Source organism: Manis pentadactyla, chromosome 8, assembly GCF_030020395.1.
Source record: "Manis pentadactyla isolate mManPen7 chromosome 8, mManPen7.hap1, whole genome shotgun sequence".
NCBI classification, from domain to species: Eukaryota; Metazoa; Chordata; class Mammalia; order Pholidota; family Manidae; genus Manis; species Manis pentadactyla.
Genome location: NC_080026.1, coordinates 82,104,809 through 82,126,046, shown reverse-complemented (window position 1 = coordinate 82,126,046; position 21,238 = coordinate 82,104,809). Strand labels below are relative to the sequence as shown.

The 21,238-nt window shown below is 39.4% G+C and overlaps 1 protein-coding gene across 1 annotated transcript in view; it reads left to right on the top strand.

The window, feature by feature from the left end:
* CCDC6 (coiled-coil domain containing 6) overlaps positions 1-21,238 on the top strand; it is a 117,448-nt gene that overhangs the window by 69,680 nt on the left and 26,530 nt on the right. The window contains exons 3-5 of the mRNA XM_036895034.2: positions 1,398-1,526; positions 17,431-17,534; positions 19,398-19,558. Of these exons, the coding sequence (XP_036750929.2) occupies positions 1,398-1,526; positions 17,431-17,534; positions 19,398-19,558 (394 nt within the window). The remainder of the gene's footprint in view (positions 1-1,397; positions 1,527-17,430; positions 17,535-19,397; positions 19,559-21,238) is intronic.

Here is a 21,238-nt window from a genome sequence, read left to right as displayed (position 1 = left end):
TGATCAGGCTGGGTCAAGCCTTCTCTGTTATCTATTCATCGCACCCTGGGCCAGGTTTACAAAGAGACAGAGGTGAGCACGCATAGCTTATTGTTTTCTGTGTTTGATCATTTGACTCCCCAAATGCCAAGGGTGCCTTGGTGGCAGAGGAGCCTGAAGATGACCCCTCTTAGGTCTGCTTGGGATAGTGGGGGAGCCCTGGTTTGGGTTCAGAGCAGGGCCTGGGTCTCAAGCCCTGCTGCTTCCCAGTTGAATTACCTTGGTCCAGTAACCTGTTCTGTTACATATATAATGGGTGGCCATGCCTGCCTAACATCTGGTACATAGTGTCTGCCTGAAGAAGCAGTTTTGAAGGTAAAATTAGGGAATGGTGTCATCTTAGACCTCAAAAAAGACCGTGTAAGCTTCATTGGTTTTAATAGCTTTTACTTCCTCTCCCATTTGTTCTGAAAACACTGGACCCTGTGACTGTCATTCCCTCTAGCCCCTGTTATGGATCAGCAGAATCCCCTCATTGAGAATGTTGGAAAAAAGGCACAGTTGTTAATGAGAACCCTGGATGTCATATGTCTACTGCATTTCCTTTATTCCCTTTTGGTTTTGAAAGTTGGAGTACATTGAATTTTTTTTCCTCTTCCAATGATACCATACATAACCTTATATTTTAAGTACACAAACAAGAGGCCATCTCCTTTGGTTTTTAGGAAAGATGTAGGTGCTGTATGTATGGTTTCATTACAGAGAGATAATTAATTGTACTAATTTTTGCCAAAGCATGCTTACTAGTACACTGAGAAACAGCCTTCAGAATAGTGTATGCTGTGACTGTAACATCTCTTCCCTCCCTACATTATGTAAGTCTGAGTAAACTGTAATTTATTTAATAAAAACTGATAGTGCAGAATTTCTGTGTTTATTTTATTAGTTTTTATGTCCAATGGTATAAAATTTTAAAAGTACCAAAGGAGATCTATCTATCTATCTATCTATCTATCTATCTATCTATCTATCTATCTAATCTATGTATAAGTTAAGTTTCTTTCCTCACCTCATTCCCTAACCTCCCAATTCCTCCCTGCAGAGGCACTACTCAGATGTTTTTAAAAATTGACACCTGTGTCTAATCAGAATTTGATACTCAAAAGTTTTGCCCTATCATTTCTCGGCCTTTTAGCTAAATTCAAGTGCCTGTGTATACATACTATGATTTCTGGCTATAGGTTAGAGGACCCTGGGAGCAGGTTACCTGGGGTACATTGGATATATGAGCAGGAATGAATAATCTAACTTTTGTGATACTATCTCTTAACTCAGTCTGAATAAGCTTTTGGAGCCAGTATTTCTATGGCTTTTGAGTGTCTTGATTTCTACATCTGCTTTTTTTTTTCATTTTTCAGTTGCAGCATGAGAAAGCTGAACTAGAACAGCATCTGGAGCAGGAGCAGGAATTCCAGGTCAATAAACTGATGAAGAAAATTAAAAAACTGGAGAATGATACCATTTCTAAGCAGCTGACATTAGAACAGGTAAGAATCTACAGTTCTCTATTTTGTCCTCACATCAACCTGTTCTTTCAAGCTTTATGATACCCTGAGGAATGTAAGTGAGAAATATTTTTCAGTCTTTTCTTCCCACAGTGGAGACTTCATTTCTGAAGTGAGCATTGACAGGTCTACATCGCACCTGACACCCTCTCACACCCTTTCTTTTTTTAACCACGATTAATAAAGTTTCAAGAGGTATGTTGTGATGTGCTGATTTATGGGCAGGAAATGTTAGGTTCTTTTTGAAAAGGGGGAAGAATGTGTTTTTAACCACAGGATAGTTTCTGTGAAAGTTCCTGAGACAGTGTTGAACTAAAACTTTTCTTTCAAGGGTTCTTCAGAACAAATCCCATTTTTCGTTTTTGAATTACTAGCAACCTTATATGAATGCTATCTTCTCCCAGCTATGTTTGTTGATACAGCTGTGGAGTTGTAGACTGGGTTGCTCAGCATGGTTCAGGCACCTAGGTAGCTATATGACCTGGCATTAACTCCTCTGGGCCCAAGTTTTCCATTTGTAAACAGAAAAGGACAAACTAAAATCAGGAATGGCAGGCTTAAAATGGTGCAAAAGGTGGAAAGTAATAGCACACAATGCTTTCATCCGTCACCCTTGGCAGACACTGGCATTTGAGCACGGTCCTTGCGTTGCGAGTCCAGACCAGTTCTTATATTCCTTTGACACACACAACTGTGGGCAGCCATTAACAGTCCATCCAATGTGTTGTGTCAGAAGTACCTGTTATCCCTGACCTAGGTGCTCCCTCATGCTTCTAACCCACCTTGATGTCCACAAGTTTTACTTTCCTTATGACAAATTTTAATAGGCTGACCATAGTGTAGTGCTTGCTATCTGGTTTCCATGTGAAATTCAGTATATTAATTAAGATCTTCCCAGTCCCAAGGCTCCTTAGGAGCCTGTGAATAAATCAGAGAGAGAAGCTGTTTTTAATTTGGATCCTGATTGCCATTTTGATGATTTGGCTAAGCTTTTCGTGCAGTCATCTGATTTATCCCAACTTTGGGATATTTTCTTGCATCTTAGTCCATGCTGACCAGTTCTTAAATCACCAGTTTCATTATAGTACCTGAGAATGAAATGGTGATGGGCATGTCAAGTTTGAGAGGAAGTCAGGATTTTTTAGAAACTCTTTTAACTGCCTTTTCATTTTTTTCCTTGCCATCTACCTATATCAAAGGGAGGAATGTCACTGCATTTTCTAAGACTATGAATAATGACCCTGAAAATTTTCTCCATCCCTTCCTGGTAAAAGAAGAAAAAAGTTCCATTTTCAAAGGTTGGCTGTTTTTTGTACCTATCCAGGGTAATATGTTCTTACCATTTACCTTCAGTATTCAAATGCAATGTCTAAACTTAGAAGACTTCTCCACCCACCTGAAGTTTAAAAACATTTTATTCCAAAATTTACCTATTTAATTCCTAAGATAGGTAATAAACAGTTCTGTTCCAGTTAAATCTGAAGATTCTTGTTCAAGGCCCTGGTGCACCAAGTACGCTGTTAGTCAAGGGTTACCCAGGCGGCCAGTGAAATTCTCACAGTGGTTGGTGTTACTAGAACTTCCCTTGGCCAAGGCTTTTATGGTGACGGTTGTGAATAATTCAAATAGTTTCTCTCTGATTTATTCACAGGCTCCTAAGGAGCCTTGGGACTGGGGCTGTGACCTCCAGGGTTTAGCTGTGGCCACAAGGTGGAGATAGTGGCCTAGCATCAAGGCAGGAGCGCAGTCTGATTTCTAAGGTCCCTGGGAGAGGATGGGTTGGTGCACCATCTTCAGGCTCTTGGAGGCGTTAACTGAACCCCTTTAAAATGATGTCCAAAACACATATTCTTTCCTAGATAATGATTTCGTGCCCTACTTTCTTGGTGTACTTCAGACCTCAACAGTAAAGAAATGCATTCTCATAATGGAATATGTGCATTGCAAAACGTTATATTGGAAATAAGCCTCAGATCCAGGATACCAAGTCCCTATGTTAATTAAGTTGGAGAAGTTTGGCATAAAATTTACCCCCTTTGTTTTGGGTATGTCCAGAATGATTAAATGTTGGGAGATTTTACTCTGCATTTTGTTTAGCTACAAATAGTTTTAGTTAATGTCTGGAGGAATATATTTTTCCTCCATAGAAATAATTCTCTTTTTAGACATTTCCAAGGATGTGATCTGATCCTCTCTTGTGGTCATCTGTTAGGATTATCAACTGAACTATATACTCCGTGTCATAGTTTATAGTATATATCCTGTACTATAGATTATTACCAGAAGAGGAAAGGCATGTAGTACACTAAACATTATAATGATTTCTATGTAGTACATGCCTTGTTCTTCTGTCTGGCAATAAACATACATTTATTGAAGTATAGTTGACATAATCTTTTAATAGTTTGAGGTGTACAACACAGTGATTGAACATCGATGTACATTACAGAATGGTCACCATGGTAAGTGTAGTTACCATCTGTTACCATGCCACATTACTACACTGCCATTGACTGTACTCCCTATGCTGTACTTTTAATCCCTGTGACTTACTTTATATCTGGAAGTTTATATCTCTTAACCCCCTTCACCTGTTTTGCCTATTCCCCCACCCAGTAACCATATTTTTTAAGCTCTGTTTGAAGGCAATTACCCTACATGTCTCATGGCCTGCCACAGCTTTGTTGGAGGAGCGTGAGTGTGGATTTGGACAGGTGACTGGAGAGCAGTCATTTGTGTTGCAGAAGACGGTACAGAATAGTGTTCAGGTCCTGGACTTGAACCAGATGTGGATCTGTTTCCTCTGCTTAATACCTTAGTTTACTTTTTTTTTTTGTTGGGTGGTTGTGGGGGGGATAGCTTCATTGAGATATAATTCATACACCATAAAATTCAACCATTTTAAATGTATATTTAATGAATTTTAGTAATCCAGAGTTGTGTAATTGTAATCACAATAAATTTTTAGAATAATTCATTGCCTCACACACACACAAAAAAAACCCCTGTCCACTTGAGCTGTCATGCTCAGTCCTCTATTCCCTTTAAATAACCACTTCTCTACCTTGTGTCTGTATGTATTTGCTCATTCTGGACACTTCATATAAATGGAATCATATAGTATGTCATCTTTTGTGACTGGCTTCTTTCACTTAGCGTAATGCTTTTTAGCCATTGTGTTGCATGTATTAGTACATGCAACACAATGGCTTTTTTTCCTGGCCAAATAATATTCCACCGTACGGATATACCACATTTTGATTATCCATTCAAAATTTGATGGACATTTGGGCTGTTTCAACCTTTCGGTTATTATGAATGAACATTCTTGTATAATTTTTTGTGTGGACATCTGTTTTCATTTTTCTTGTCTATATACCTAGGAGTGGAATTGCTGGGTTAAATGGTAGCTCTAGTTTTATCTTTTGGAGGGATTGCCAGGCTGTTTTTCAGAGTGGCTACACTATAGATTATAGCATCCTGGTGAGTGTGAAGTGATATCTCACATTCACATCACTGATGGCTAGTGATGTTAAGCTGTTTTTCAGGGGCTTACTGGCCATTTATGTATCTTCTGTGGAAAAAATGTCCATTTGAGATCTTTTTATTATTGAATTGTTAGAGTTCCATGTATATTCTAGAGACAAGTCCTTTATCAAATATATCATTTGCAAATACTTTTTCCTGTTTGGTGTGCGCTCTTTCTACTTTCTTGATAATGTCCTTTGAAGTGTAGAAGTTTAATGCTGATGAACTCCAATTTATCTATTTTTCTTTTGTTGTTTATGCTTTTGGTGCCATATCTTGGAATCCATTGTCAAATCCAAGGTCATGAAGATTTATCCTTCTAAAAATTTTATACTTTTGGTTCGTAAATTTAGGTCTTTGATTCATTTTGAGTTAATTTTTATATATGTTATGACATAGTGGTCCAAATTCATTTTTTTTGCATGTGGCTATCCAGTTGTCCCAGCCAGTTCATTTTGAGCCTCAGTTTCCTTATCTGTAAAATGGCAATGATAGCAAACCTGTGTTAGATACAATGAATGTGAGAGAGTGTAAGGTGGTTTGCATAATTCTGCTGCATAAGCACTCAACATGAGGGAGCTACTGCTATTAATTTAAAAACAATCCATTTTTGAACCTCATGGATTGAACCTACAGAAAGGATATTGAAATATCTTCTGCCAGGGATTTTTTGGCCACAACACATTTGTTTTCATAGGTCTAGCTTGGGTTGTAATGATTTTTAAGTGGGTATCTGCCAAAAATAGTTGTGTTGGTGTTTTGCAGTATACGCAACCTATTCATAGGATTTGGGAGCTGGAGTACCTCGTTGTGGGGAAGAATACCTTTGCCTCCAAGACCCTAGTGGGAACATGTGACAGTAGGGAAATCATGAGAAAATCCAGAGCAGGGACATCAGATCTGCTTCCAGGGTTTGGGACAACAGATTCCTGCTCCTGTGTCCTCTTCCGGAAGATCTCACTGCAGAGGAAGGGGCCTGGTGGGACTGGCTGCTGCTCTGGGATAGACTGGTTTGGCTTGTTAGTGGCCCGGGCTGCTCACACTGCAGTTTCAGAAATGTAAATTCAGAGAGAGATCAGTAGGCTTCCTCAAGTCACACAACTAATGAGTTCCTAACCATTTATTTAGTTACCCATTTGGTTTTTATTTAGCATTCTGAATTCTTAGCTCCAAAAGACAACTTATAAGTAGTGTAAAATATGTTCAGGAATTTATAATTTTGAGGTCTTTGTAGCACTAATAATTAGTATTAGTCTAATAAACTGGATTAGTCTAGTCAACATGATTGTAATTCTATTATTCGCTCTTTTTAACAAAACTGGTGTACACTGCCCATGAACCCTAACTGAAGATTTTTGTTTAAACATGTGGTCCCTATTATCTCTTATTTGGTATTCACATTTTCTTAGGTGATTCTAAGAACATTTAAAACTTAAGAGTATTCTCTTTGTCTGGAAACTTTGATCTGAGTGTTTTCTGCCAACTAGGGAGGATTTTCTTCTCTGGAGAAGGATAACTAGCGTTAAAAGACACACATTGGCTTATTAAGTGGAATTCAGCTCAGCAGATATGAGGGCCTTCTGTGCAATTGGTACAGAAAATTGTGGGAAAGAAGGAAACAGTGGCTGGAAACCAATTGACTAGATACTTAAACATTATTAGATAGTGTAACTCCAGGGGGAAATCCCAGAGCAAAATACCTTTGAAACCAAAATCAGTCCAAGGGAGAAATAAAGTGAGAGAAACCCATTTATTTCTTACCAGTGTCTCTTGCGACCTGGGTGTAGAAAAAAAAAGGGGGGGACCCGACTCAGTCTCTCAAGTCCAGGTATGTCCTTGCTTGCCCTTGTAATTACCTATTGATGTGAAGATGGACTACCTCTCTCCACCCCTAGGAAACACCTATTGATATGGAGATGAACTAAGGCCAGATGAGAGATTCTGGAAATAACTGCTATTTTACCCACAGATAGTACTAAAGAAAAACAGTGGAATAAACCAGTGGAGACTTAGTCCTGTCCTTCAGTTAACACTTACATGCTGATCAGGTTGCCAGCCATGTACCAGACACCTTATTTTTTTCTGGCCCAGTGTACTTTTCTCAGTTGTTGCTGGAATTTGGGGTATCTTCTCTTATCTGAGAAATATCCCCCTCTCCCAGAGCACAGACACCCACATCTAAAGTTGGATCTCAGGTTGGAATGGTAATTTCCTTCATTAGCATCGTTTATAATGACACTACCTTAGCCCAGGTGTTGAGGAACTCTGGGTCCAAATCTCCCTTCCATCTGAATAAACTGTGTTGACCTCAGGCAAACAATTTGACCTTTGTGAAACAGACATAATATCTAATTCACAGGTTTCTTGGGAGAAATAATTTTCCATCCTGCCTTTCCTCACACTCCATACATACTAAAATTCTTTCATCCCTCCCATGCAGAATTGTTCCAAAGTGAACTGCAGGAGTAAGAAGTCCATTTATGTGGTAAGGTAACCCAGTACACTGATGTTTCATAACCATATATGTGACCAGGACAAGTTTTATTAAACAAGCTTTGCACTGATTTTCTGTGCAATCGTACTTCATTTTAAGCAAAGTGGAGGTCACAACTAATTCACAGTCCAGTAATGGGTGATGACTTGCAGTTTGGAAAACATGCTCTGAGGTGCCCAATGTTTTCCTGCCCCCGGATCTCTATGGCTCTGTTTCTTCTGCCCTATCTGTGTTCAAGTCTTACCTACTTTTCTCCTCCAGTCAGTTAGGGGTCTGTGCTGTAAAGTATTTCCATAATGTTTAGTCCTTCTCATGGTACACTTGGTACACAAAAACCAATCAGGAAACACTTTCTCCCTTATAAATTCCCTGTAAGGTAAAGGGGCGAAGGCACAATGTTGACCTTATCACAGTATCCCTGGTGACTCACATCTAGTAAGCTGTCCAAAAATTGTAGCTGCTGCCATTAATAATGAAAAGTTTCCATCTCATTTCTGTGGCACTTTGCACATTTTCTGGGAAAATTAGCATGCATTGAGCCTTAAATGTCTCTCCACCCTCCTTGACCTGGTCTCTTCAATTTATGTTCCTGTGGCACTGGTGACGTGGCTCCGTTGATTTTCTTTTTTGCCCGTGGTGCAGTGAGTGTGCTTGAATGGCACACATCCTACAGTGATGCAGCACACCTTTGTTTTGTGCCTGCTGTCTGCCACAGACTCTGCTAAGAGGATGGCATTAGGTCCCTGGCCTTGTGCGGCCTGGTCTAGGCAGGGCTGTGGACCCGTGGGCAGTGACAAGGGATGCTCTGTGCAGTAGGGCAGCGTCACCGCCTTGGTGAGCCCCTTGCCCCTGTGACCGACTGAGAAGGACCTGAAGCTCCTTGGCACCTGGTTTAATTGCTTGTTAATTGACACACACAGGTTGAGTAGATCTAAGTCCAGCCTTGTTGCAGAAAAGCAGATATTCAAGGAGATAGAAATGGGAGAGACAATGCGCAGAATATGTGGGTGCAGACACTGCAGAAGTGGAGATGCTGAGAACACAGAAAAGAGCTCATAAAGACGTGAAGCTGAGTCCCTCCTCTTTGTTACTGGGCAGGGAAAGGGAAGGGGCTGTAGCAATCTGCATATATGGTGTCTCTGAGGACCAAAGGTGGTCTTTACAGTGTGTAGCTTATAGAAGGCAGCCGCATAGCCTTACCAGGGCACATGTTAGTGCTAATGGTGCCCAGTGCTTACCTTTAACTACTAGACAACATCAGGAGGCTACAGAGGCTGGACAAGACCTCAGCTTCCAAGGGTAACTGCAGCGGTCACAGCCACTTATCCCAGTATCTCTTACCATCTATAAATGTAGCAAATCACAGAGGCTGGGGTTTAGAATGATGAGTTTCAATCCTCAGGACAAAATTTAATTTTTGGTTTTTTTTTTCCTTTTTAAAACAAGGAAGCATTTAAGTTCTATCAGAAATAAAGGAAAATTTTAGGTTTCCATCTCTTAGAACAATGGTTCTTAGACAAGGATACAAGGTGGCTTTTCTGCCTTACTTGGCCAGAAGGTAATTGATTCAAAATACAAACCAAACTGACATCACAACCAGTCCACATACAATTTTGATGCTACTTGTTTAGTAACTATAATATCTGATGCTAGTGAGTTACACAGATAATATGTGAGTCCTTGTATCTTAGCAGTGAACTGAGTGGCTGGTGGCATCCTTGTTTGATTTTTTTGTTACTGGGGAACAAGGTATTTCTTAAATTCATGAGTAGTGAGGCCTACTGGGTCATGTTAGAATTCCATTCATGCTAACAGCTGCCCTTGCAGATTCTGGCAGCGGGAGGAATTTGTTGTATGTAGTAGCTCCGGTTAGCATCTGCTGGTTTCTATGTGCCATTTTTTTTTTTCAAAGAACAATCATGTTCCTCGAGCATTCACTTATGTTAGGAAGATGAGATTTAGTGACCCCTATGCATACTTTGAAGTTTGATTTCAAATACTAATCTCAAATTATGAAAGTCTTGAAACCTTTTTAATAAACATTTGTATTATAAAAATAATCCATTGCTCTTTCAAGTAAATCTGGAAAACATAGTACTAAAATGGAAAAACATTACCTAGATTGTAATTCCCACCCCCCCAACCAAAGAACTGCTATTCATACATTTTCTTCACTTTCTCTTCCTCTTTCCTTTTTTATAAAACAATAATGTATCATAATTTGCTGCCCTGCTTTTAATTCTTTTTTTTTAATAAAACACTTATAGTCTCTGTCTGCATATTAGACAAGCTGCATTGTGACCCAGCCGGACATCATCACAGTCTGTCCTAAAGTCAGCTTGGTGGGGACTTGATTGTAGCAAATCCTTGAGAATGTCTGGGTTGCCTGAGAAACTTGGATACAAGCATTCTACCTAGTGCTTACCTGGGGAGGTTGGGAAAAAGCCTCAGAGCACAGCTGAAAAGTAAGTGGGATTTTATGCCTTGGAAGCAGGCAAACCAGCGGCAATACTCAAGTTATCAAAAGCAGCGTCAGCACTCTCTCTTTTCGGTTGATTTGCTTTGTAATCTGGGAGCAGTCAGGATGTTGTAAAGCCAGCTGAGAGGCCCCAACTCCAGATCTAGGAAAGTAGACTGTGACCTCTGTCAGGGACATAGAGAAGTCTCTTTGCAAGATGTGGGAAAAAACCCAAAAGCCCAGAATTCCTTCCCTCGTCCCCATTTCAGTGAAGTATAAAAACTCACTGTGTTCCATCTTGTCAGACTTCATTTTGAAGCACCAGATAACACTCGCCGTGTGGATCAGTTTGTACAGATGATGTTACATGATAGCAGGGCAGAAATTCAAAATGTATTTACTGTGTAAAGAGCAGAGCCCCTTATCATGATCCAGCAGTGTGTGTTTCTGATCATGCACTGGGGGAAAGACTTTGCCTGGGAAATCAAAGGGCCTTGGTATGCTACAGAAAGGGCAGTAAAATCCAGGGATACCGTACTGGACATTCTAGTTGCTTATAATTTTGAAATGCATGAAATCTCTTTCTTCATGACCAGAACAAGAATCTGGTTGATGACTTAGGAAAGGTGTTCCCTTTAGCTGAACATACAGGGCAAGTGAATGAGTAGCTAATGAAATCCAATTCTCTGTAATAAGGAAACGGGGGTGGGGGGTGGGGGTGGTAATGACTAGAAACAATTTCTTTTATCAAGGCAACTTTTTGGATAAAGCACATCAAGGGAAGTTTCCCTAGCATTACTTTCTTAAAGAAACTTATTTGAGATAATGGAATAATGGTAGCCAGTGGTGTGGCAGTGTATTTGTAATACACACTTCCTTCCCAAGGATTTCTCTACTTACTCTTAGTGTAGCAAAGAATGTATACCTGATACTTTGTATGATGCCTGCTTTCCATCAATGGTAGTTATTTGGTAAAAGGGTCCCCTAGAATTATGAACCCAGTATGCAGATTTGTGCTTATGTCAAAGTGATGAAAACTTCAAGATCCAGAAACCATATAAATCTGAGTTAATTGTACATGTGTCTATTTCATAAAAACATTTTGTTTCTCAACATCATTGAACAAAAGCAAAATGTATTGAGCTGGTAAACTGAAATAGTGTCATTTTCACATTTTAATATTAATTAGATACTAAAATTTTCCTTAAGTTATATCCATTTCAAACAACTCTAAATTTTATAGGAATGCAGTTTTTTTAAGGTATCATTGATATACAATCTTACAAAAGTTTCACATGAGCAACATTGTGGTTATTACATTCACCCATAATATCAAGTCCCCCCACACCCCATTGTAGTCACTGTCCATCAGCATAGTAAGATGCTATAGAGTCACTACTTGTCTTCTCTGTGCTATACTGCCTTCCCTATGACCCCCCCTACATTATGTGTGCTAATCATAATGCCCCTTAGTCACCTTGTCCCTCCCTTTCCACCGGCCCTCCCCATCTCCTTTCCCTTTGGTAACCGCTAGTTCCTTCTTGGGTTCTGTGAGTCTGCTGTTGTTTTGTTACTTTAGTTTTTTCTTTGTTCTTATACTCCACAAATGAGGGAAACATTTGGCACTTGTCTTTCTCCTGGCTTATTTCACTGAGCATAATACCCTCTAGCTCCATCCATGTTTTTGCAAATGGTAGGATTTGGTTTCTGATTGCTGAGTAATACTTCATGTGTATGTGTACCACCTCAACTTTATCCATTCATCTACTGATGGACACTTAGGTTGCTTCCATATCTTGGCTATTGTAAATAGTGCTCCAGTAAACATAGGGGTGTGTGTGTCTTTTTGAATCTGGGATCTTGTTTTCTTCGGGTAAACTCCTAGGAGTAGAATTCCTGGGTCAAATGGTATTTCTATTTGTAGTTTTTTGAGGAACCTCCATATTGCTTTCCACAATGGTTGAGCTAATTTACATTCCCACCAGCAGTGTAGGAGGGGAACATAATTTTTGAGAAGAAAAAAGTTGTAAGCTGTGGTAAAGCAGGTTGACCATGGGCTATCTGGAAAATCCTTCCAGGTAGCTATGCTTTCACTGTCATTTATCCTCTAAGAGTTTATTGGTTCATTCTCTGTTCTAATATCTATAAACTAACATCCTAAATTAATGGATATACTATTAAATTACATTAGGAAATCATCAGTTTTTAAGATAAGATATCTTAAATATTTTTGTTACAAATATAGTAAACGGTCATTAAAAAGTTAGGTGGGGGCAGGAAAAGATAGGAAGGTAAATTATCACCAACATTACTTTGGCTCGAGGGACAACCCTATTTATCTTATTATGTAATTCCTTATGATTTTCTTGCCTGTTTTTCTTTTTTCTCCATCAATATATTTCTGATGTACATACATGCATTTCTTTTGACTGTAATTTTTGGCCTTCTAGATATGAATTGATTAACATTTCTCTCCTTTTCTCTTGATCTCACTGACAAATTTCCATTGGCTCTTTCTGTGCTCAGCATTATACCAGCCATGGTGATGACCTAGAACTTGTTTTTAATTCTGAAACCAGCTGTAGCTTAATTAATCAAAGAGGTACCTCAGGGGCTCTGTGATCTATGAGCACCTGTCTTAACTCATCTGTAACACAAATTAGCAGACTTCTTTTAAAAAGTTTTTTTTCCCAGAAGACAAGGGTCAAATGTCTTCCAGCCTTGGAGGAGAATTGCCAGGGTCGAGCGAGTGCCACTGATGGCCTGAACACCAACAGAGGCAGTGTTTAAGTTTTACTTGCTGTGTCTGTTGCATTGATCTGTGAAGGCTTTGCCTCAGAGCAGGGACCACTGTGTGTTGTTCTTGGCTGCTTCATGTCTGTTGCACATGATACATTTTAACAGCCCCCTGGGAAATCCTATGAGTCGCTTCTTTCCTATGTATACGTAAAACCTTGATTGACTCAGATGTATTGGCAAAGTAGAGTGAAATGAGGTAAGATTCTTTTATTGTCTCTTGCTGTAGAAACAAAAACTAACAGCTCATCCAGGCTGCTGTAACAAATAAAATAATGGACTGGCTTATAAACAATAGAAATTTATTTTTCACAGTTCTGGAAGCCGGAAGTCCAGGATCAGGGTACCAGCTTGATGGGTTCTGGTGAGGCTCCCCTTCCGGGTAGGTGGCAGACTGCAGCTTCTCATTGGAGCCCCCTGTGGTGGAGAGCAGAGAGCAAGGTGCATGGATTCTCAGGACTCTTAGAGAGGACGCTGATCCCATCCCGGATGCCCCATACTCATGCATCAGCTCAGCCTCATTATCTCCTAAAGGCCCCCACCTCCAAATGCCATCACTTTGAGGATTTAGAATTCAATATGTGGGCGGAGGGACATATTCGCTACACTGTAAAAACTGTTCATTTTCCTGACTTTGATTTTGGCATATTTTGAATATTGTGCTTTTTATTTTCCCAGGTGATTCTGACATACATCCAGGGTCGCCACTTTGAACATCTGTGGCATTACATAATAAATCGATAGGAAATTGAGCTGAACTACTCGTGACCTTCAGATACTATCTAGCTGGGAAGGTTTTTTAGGGAATTGTTGTTATTAATCCCCAACACCCATTTATTTTCTTAGGATTTACTTCTTTTTCTTTAAAACAACAACAAAAATCTAGCCAACTAAGAGTCTGGTTAATGTAGGTCTTAGAGTCTTAGAGGACTCCACTGTGTTTTCTTTTAGACACTAGATGCACCTTATATCATGTTCATCCTAAGTGCTTTTTACTATATGTTGTAACAAACTTTGTGGCTGTATTGTGTTTATATGATATCTCTGATTACATGGATTTTTCCTGTTCCCTACCTTGGTTAATGGGCTGCCTTCCCAGTTTGTTTTTAAAGTCAGATGTTTAGGGTTCAAAATATATCTTCTCATGTGAATGGTGATAATATAATATGGTAGTCAGACTAAAACTTTTCAGTGTAGATTTAAGAGATCTATTAAAACCATTCAAAATTCTATAGTTGAGCACAGTGGTTCGGCTTTAGTTCTTCTCAGGCTTTTTTGCCAAGCATTCCTTTCGTGCACCTCTGGGTGAACCCCAGCGTCATAGTTCTCTTTAAGTGAGAAAATGGTACTGTGAGAAGTGTAGCAGCGCTAGAGCTGGTTCTCGGCTGCCCCCTATTGGTGGTCAGTAACAGCCCACCGAGAAGACACAGCTAGGATGGGCTGTGAATTCAAATGAACGAGCTGTATTTTTATATACCAAGCTTATCCATTGAAGAAGTTCTGTATTTATGTTGGGAACATAATATGAACTCTTGGTGTGACATTAATTCACCTGCAATGGAAGGGAGAGCTACTGAAGAAAAATTTAAAAAATTGACAGGCCATTTTACTGACTTAATTACAAAGCAGTCTTTTCAAATGAATATTCTACAAATCAGCTGTATCCATTGGTGCACACATAGGGGGCAGTTGGAAGGGGCTTGGGTTGGCCTGAAAATTTGATCTTTGGCGATGGGTGAGTGGGTGCCTGTTGCATGAACATTGAATTAAAAAAGTGATCAGTTATTAGGAAGGAGATAGGGGAGAGTATTACAGATAAAGACCAGCATAAGGAAAGCATGTGTCACTGTGCTGATGTTTCCATTCACGTAAGAACTACAGCTGCTCTGTAAACTTAGCATACATCATCGGGTTTGAGGACTGTTTGATACCAGGGTAATGCAAGCACTGAAAAACTGCTTTTGTCTGAATTGGCAGAACTGGCACGTGTATTTTGGCTCTAAACATAGGTTGTGGAAATAGGAGGAAAGGAGGTGGAGGGGCAACTCTGATAAAGAACTTAAGGGGGAGTTAATCATAATCATAATTAATACCATGTCCTTTAACTTCTCTGCCCTTTAATGTCAGTGAGAGCCTCAGCAATGCTGAAAAGTTAAGGTTTTTGAAACTGATAAAATAAGACAGGAAACCCTGCTCTAAGGCTCAAGATCGTATGGACTCCGGTAGCACCACTGGCCTCTGTGGTGAGATGCCCTAAGCTAGAGCCTCCTATGTTGTCTGCTTCATGGAAGTGAGTAGAGCACACTGGTCCAGTAAACCCAAGTTCCACCTTCAGGAAGCCTTGGTTCCCTGAAGTGGGCAATAAGTTGATAAGCTGGTAGCTCTACCAGCAGGTGCCAAAAAGAAGCTGAGATCGTGCACATTTTCAACCCATTTCTTTTGCTTTCTTACGTGTTTCTGCATACTCTCAGACTAATCTACCCTTTCCTCTGCTTCTCCAGGAGCCATTGGCAAAGGAACAGAGCACAGCGTAATTTACCCCAAATCTGGCTTGCCCTTCCAGATCTGCTGCATTTGCCATGGTGTCTGATACCCATTCCTACCCTGGTCGTTCACTTTGCCTGTCATCTCATAGTCCCAGATGAATCACCTCATCTCCTAGGCCAGTGGTTTTCTCAGCTCTGAAATGAAAGGATAGATTTAGATTATTTCTCTTGCTGCTTCTGCTCTAAAAAATCTGTGACTGAACTAGCTCAGACTGTGAAGGCAGCTGCCATCCGAGATTGACGAAGAATGACAGGGAAGGGACCTCAGAAGTCACGGTCATAGATGGGGACATGGAGGCTCACAGCAGGCGTGGACCTGCTCAAAGCCATATGCCTAGCACATTGTACATGGGTAAGGGCAGCTTTGTCTTGATTTCGTTTTTCAGGGTTATTGATTAGGATTATGCAAGACTCTAAAAGTAATTGGGCATAAGTTTCTCTGCTTAGCATCTCTACTACAAAATGCTGCCTTGCTTGAGTTTTTTCTTGCTTACCAAGTATCCCTTATAATGCTTTTAATTAAACATGGTAAACAGGGTCCTTAGAGGATAAATACCTTGGAATTTTGTTTAAAAAAAATGGCTGTGGATCGTATTTCAAACTTGGTCAAAAATGTGTTCAGCTAGAGCATCCCAAAGTTTAAAAGGAATTCTGTGAGGTGCTCTGGGGTGTCTCCTTGGTGCTGCAAGTAGGAACTGTTTCATGTGCAGAGGAGCATTTGTGTGTTAGCGTGCTCCCAGTCACAGCACAAAATGCTTCTGACTTAATTCTGACTTCCTGCCACCCCTTCCCCACTCCCTCCCAAAACCCCAAACAAAGGAAATATTTTGAAGCTGTATTTTCAGTTGATGATGTGCCCTTTGCTCATTCACTTGTTCAGTGAAGTCTGCTTTGGTTGCTTTAAAAGATGACATTTTACACATGGTATTGGTCTCCCTTTACTGCATATATACAGGGATTTTTGACAATGAGGGGCTTGCCCCTGTGGCCTATGGAAATGTGAAGTCTGCCACGCTGGCATCTTTACAGCTGTGCAATCAAAGATAATTTGTTGGCTCAGTGATTGGAAAGGTGAATTGCTATTGGTTGAATAGAGAGTATAGGGGCAGTCACATAGCCTTCCTCTATTTCTTAAAAAGAATTCATGTTAAAATTATGTCATATCTCAAACATACAGACAAGTACAATGATATAACACCTCTACCTGTCACTGTGACATCTATTTATCACTACTTTGTATCCCTCTCACCAGACCTCTTTTTCTTTGTATCTCTTTCACCCTTACCGAAGTATATAACTTATCAGTTCCATTTGTTCTCAACTCCACTAAAATGTAAGTTCCATGAGTGCAAAAATTTCTGACTCCTTGGTTCCCTGCTTCTTCCCTATTAACTAGTGTGTGGCATTGCTTCTGATATTTTAATATTGCTCAGTACTGATTGATTAAATGAATTTTTCCATGTTTACTTCTTTTTGTGAAGTAGAATGCAGTTTGGGGTTCTCCCTGCAGCTACGTATCTTTCCCCCAAATCAAATTTTCCTTCTTTCCTACCTTCCCAGAGGTAACCAGTATTATAATTTGGTATTTATCATTTTCGTGCATGTTTTTATATCTCAGGACATATTTATGTGCATCCATTAATCAGTATATAGCATTGTGTTTGAGAATTTGAATTATTTATATAAGTGGTAATATAACTTTTCTGGTTTAAGGTTGAACTATAAGCAGGACTAGGGGGACAAACCTAGGTAAGTTCTGGTGTGATGAAAGCAGAACTCCCCCAAACCTTTTTTAAAGAAGAGTTTTCATGTCCTTGAATAAATGCTGAAACAAGCAATGTGATTCACGTACCAGACAACAATTAAGCTTTAACATCAAAGAAAGAAACTGACTTGGTTTTCTCCATTAAAGTTTAAGACCTTACATGGACTTATTATATGTGTCAGAAAATCAGCCATTTCTGTGCAGTTTTCTCAAATAAGGTGGTCTAGGGGTCCAATCAAAAAATCTAACAAAGTCTAAGTGGCCTACTATTTTCAGTAAAATTTTTTTCCTTCCTTTAGTTGAGACGAGAGAAGATTGACCTTGAAAATACTTTGGAACAAGAACAAGAAGCACTTGTTAATCGTCTCTGGAAAAGGATGGATAAACTTGAAGCTGAAAAGCGGTTTGTTTAGTCTTGCTGTTCAGTATGTGGTGTGTGTGTGTGTGTGTGTGTTTGTGTGTGTGTGTGCACGCTTATTCAAAGGGTGCTATTCTGGGTGTAACTGAGGAATAACAATGGGACATTTAAATTCCTCGGTTGATTCACATCATTTAAAATTTTCAAATGAAAAAAATGTTTAGAGCCTTTTGAACCATTTTCATGTTTGTCACCTCTTTGTGCTTCTCTCTTACCATCTTAGTAGAATTTATTTTCATTTTGTACTAAAGGCTATGAAGAAATTAATGTGCTATTGCACACCTTTAAATTGCTCAGTTTCAACTTTTTACCTTATTGAACTGGCTTCCACAGTTGTTTTCTGAAGTGCTTAGGGTATGTGTTATATATCGTTAATTATTACCCATCTCATTAGGAGATTTTAGGCTGCTGAGAGTTTATCTGTTTAACAGATGATTTAAACAAAAATTGTCATCTGTTTGTTTTAAACTTGCTGTGAAGAAATACTTGTACAAACTTGAGGGTAGGATTATTTGTATTAAATATATTGTCCGTGTATGTGAAATGTTATTCAACAGCAAACATTTCTTGAACCTCTTTGTGCAAGACGCCTTCAGGCCTATATTTTAAAGTACTGCATACTTCAGGGGTGGGAGGAGCAGGGCTTGAAGGGTGGCAGGGAGAGTCTGTATGCAAGATGGGTGTATCTGTGTAGAAAGGGAGTTTCTTGAAAATGGTCATTAATCTACTTCACCAGGATTTTAGATAGCTAGCCAGAGTCCTTTTGCTGTAAGGATTTGGTTTGGATGCACATCCATAAATTTTTTAGATGAATAGGTGTTCATCTCAGGATTTGCAAAATACAGTCATATCACAGGCTTTAAGAAAAGTGAAAATCAGAGGTGTATCTATCAAGCTGGACTTGAGTCAGTTATGCTTTGCATTATTGTAATGGTAGTTTTAAGTAGAAGTATGAAAGGTTACTTAACCTAATAAACATAGGGACCATTGCAATATTTAGCATACTAGTTGTCTCATCAAGGACAGGCCTCAAATTCACAGTTTGCACTTGGCCAGACTCAAAGGTAGAAAGTCGGAAACTAAACCAAGCCAACCCTGGCAGCTTATAAAAGGGGATGTAGAGATCTGCCACCAGCCCATCTTCCTTTGCAGAATGCAATTGGAGGTTTTATGTATATTACCAAATTACTGTGTTAAATGATATGAAATTGTCATTTTGTAGGTTAAAAGCTGTTGGATTAGTATTTTATGTGCTTCCAACTAATGAAAGTTGGTAGAGAAAGTGGCACCACTGATTACTAACCCAATAATTTACCTTTGCAATGGCCAGAAGCAAAGGGCCTTTAGTCCAGTTTGCACACCTGGAATTGGTTTTTCAGGAGTGAAATTTAGAAGTCGAGTCTCTTCATATGATGCCACCCTCCAAAGGAATTCAGAGTATGTAGTTGGTAAGTTTCACCTGAAAGTGTGAGAATGGAATTCCTGCCTCTCTCTTTTCCCTCAGACAGCATATCAAGTATTTAGACATCACGTAATTCTGATTGCATACTGTGCAGCAGGCATACTAATTAGAAGCAAATGTTTGACATGTTTTCAGTAATGTTTAATTACGAGTAGTCATTTAAAAGACAAAAGGAAGGGTGGAGCCCTCAGCTCTGCCCATTGACCTGAATACCAGGTAAGGAGGACCAGAAGCTAACGTAGAATGGGGTAGAGAAAGTTAAGCAACCCTGTGAATTTTGGCGATTAACAGGAGCTTGCTATCAAAACAACCCTCCAGCTGGTATGTTGTTTTGTCTGTTAAAGGCAAACTGTTTTTCATGGTTTGAATTTTTCTTTTCAATGAAGAATCCTGCAGGAGAAATTAGACCAGCCAGTATCTGCTCCCCCTTCGCCTAGAGACATCTCCATGGAGATCGATTCCCCGGAAAACATGATGCGCCACATCAGGTTTTTAAAGAATGAAGTGGAGAGGCTGAAGAAGCAACTGAGAGCCGCTCAGTTACAACGTATGTAGCCTCTGGTTTCACTGGCCCAGAGAATTAATCCATTTCCCAAATACAGGGTTTTACGGATATTCACCATTGAATTTGCACGAACGAATCAAATTCATACAGTATTCCATTACCAGTACATGTTTATGTAAGTTTATGTATCATCCTGGAATAGATTTTTTTGGGAAAGTATAGTAGGTTTGGGCAAGGAGCTTCTAATATTTCTAGAAAATAATTCATATAATGCCGGGAGGGTGCAGAATCACAAGTATTATTCTAAGTCTTCTCCCCTGTGTTTGTCTCTAGGATTGTGCTGACAAAAATATTGCAGGAGTCCTCAATGTCCCATTGGGGCTTTCAGGCAGAGTGTTTATTTCCTTACCATAAAATTTCAGCCTCAGCTGACATATGTTCCTGATACTTGAGGAATAACTGCTTTTGAAATGTATACATATTTTGGAAAAAGTCAAGATGTTGAGTTGGGAAACAAAGGGACTAGATTTCTGAATACTGGATTAGGTCATTGTGCCTAATTTGCTTGGGTCTCCTTGGCTGCTTGAGTTTATTTGAATCAGTAATGTAGTGAAAGGTATGCAGAGATAAAAGCAGTCTCCCTCTCACCTGTGATCTCACAGTTATGCATTTTTATATATTATTCCAGATAGATATACATGTATGTATTCCTTACCTACAAATAGCACAATGAGCATGGTCTGTTGCATTTTTCTATTTCACTTACTGAATCTTGCAATTTTTTCCTTGCCAGTACTTACAGAGCTGCCTTACTCCCCTTTTTAAGGGCTGTAGAATATTTAATTATAATGGCTACAGCAGTCCCAAATTCTCCATTGTTTCAGTTTCTGTAGTTTCTGTCTCCTGTGGTCAGATGAAAAGCAAATGGTCTTCCTTCTGATGTAGTCAGAGAGACAGTAGGAGTCTAACTGTGTCATGTCTGCATCATTCACCTCACTTCATCTCATCCTGTGGGCATATTTTTACCTCACATCATCAGAGAGGGATGAGTACAATACAATAAGATATATTGAAAGAGACCATATTCACCTAAGTTTCATTACAGTATATTGTTGGAATTGTTCTGTTTTATTGTTGTTGTTAATTTCTTATTGTGCCTACTTTATAAATTAAACTTTATCATAGGGTTGTGTGTGTGTGTGTGTGTATATATATATATATATATATATATATATATATATATGAAAAGGCCTTACATAGAGGGTTCAGTGCTATCCTCAGTGCCCACTGGGGTCTTGGAATGTCCCCCATGGATAAAGGGGGACTGCTGCACACTATTGTTTAGTTAACTAGTCCTATAAAGGACCCTTTTTGGTTTTGATGCAACCACAATGAACCTCTTTGTTCACAACATTTGGTACCTGTGCAGGGACACCTTTAGGATAGATTCCAGAAAGTAGACTTGCTGAGTGAAACAGTGTGCATTTAGAACCTAAGTGATTCTTACCTTAACATCTTCTCTAAATTTCATAGCAAGTCCTAGTTTAGTAGTGCATCTAGGCTGGTACATCAAGGTTATCCTTAGAAAGTTTAAAAAACATGGGGTGTTGGCTTCCTATTGCTGCTGTAACAGAAGACTACAAATTTAGTAGCTTAAAATAACACAAATGTATTACTTTAAAATTCTGGAGGTCTGAAGTCCAAATGAGGTCTCACTGGGCT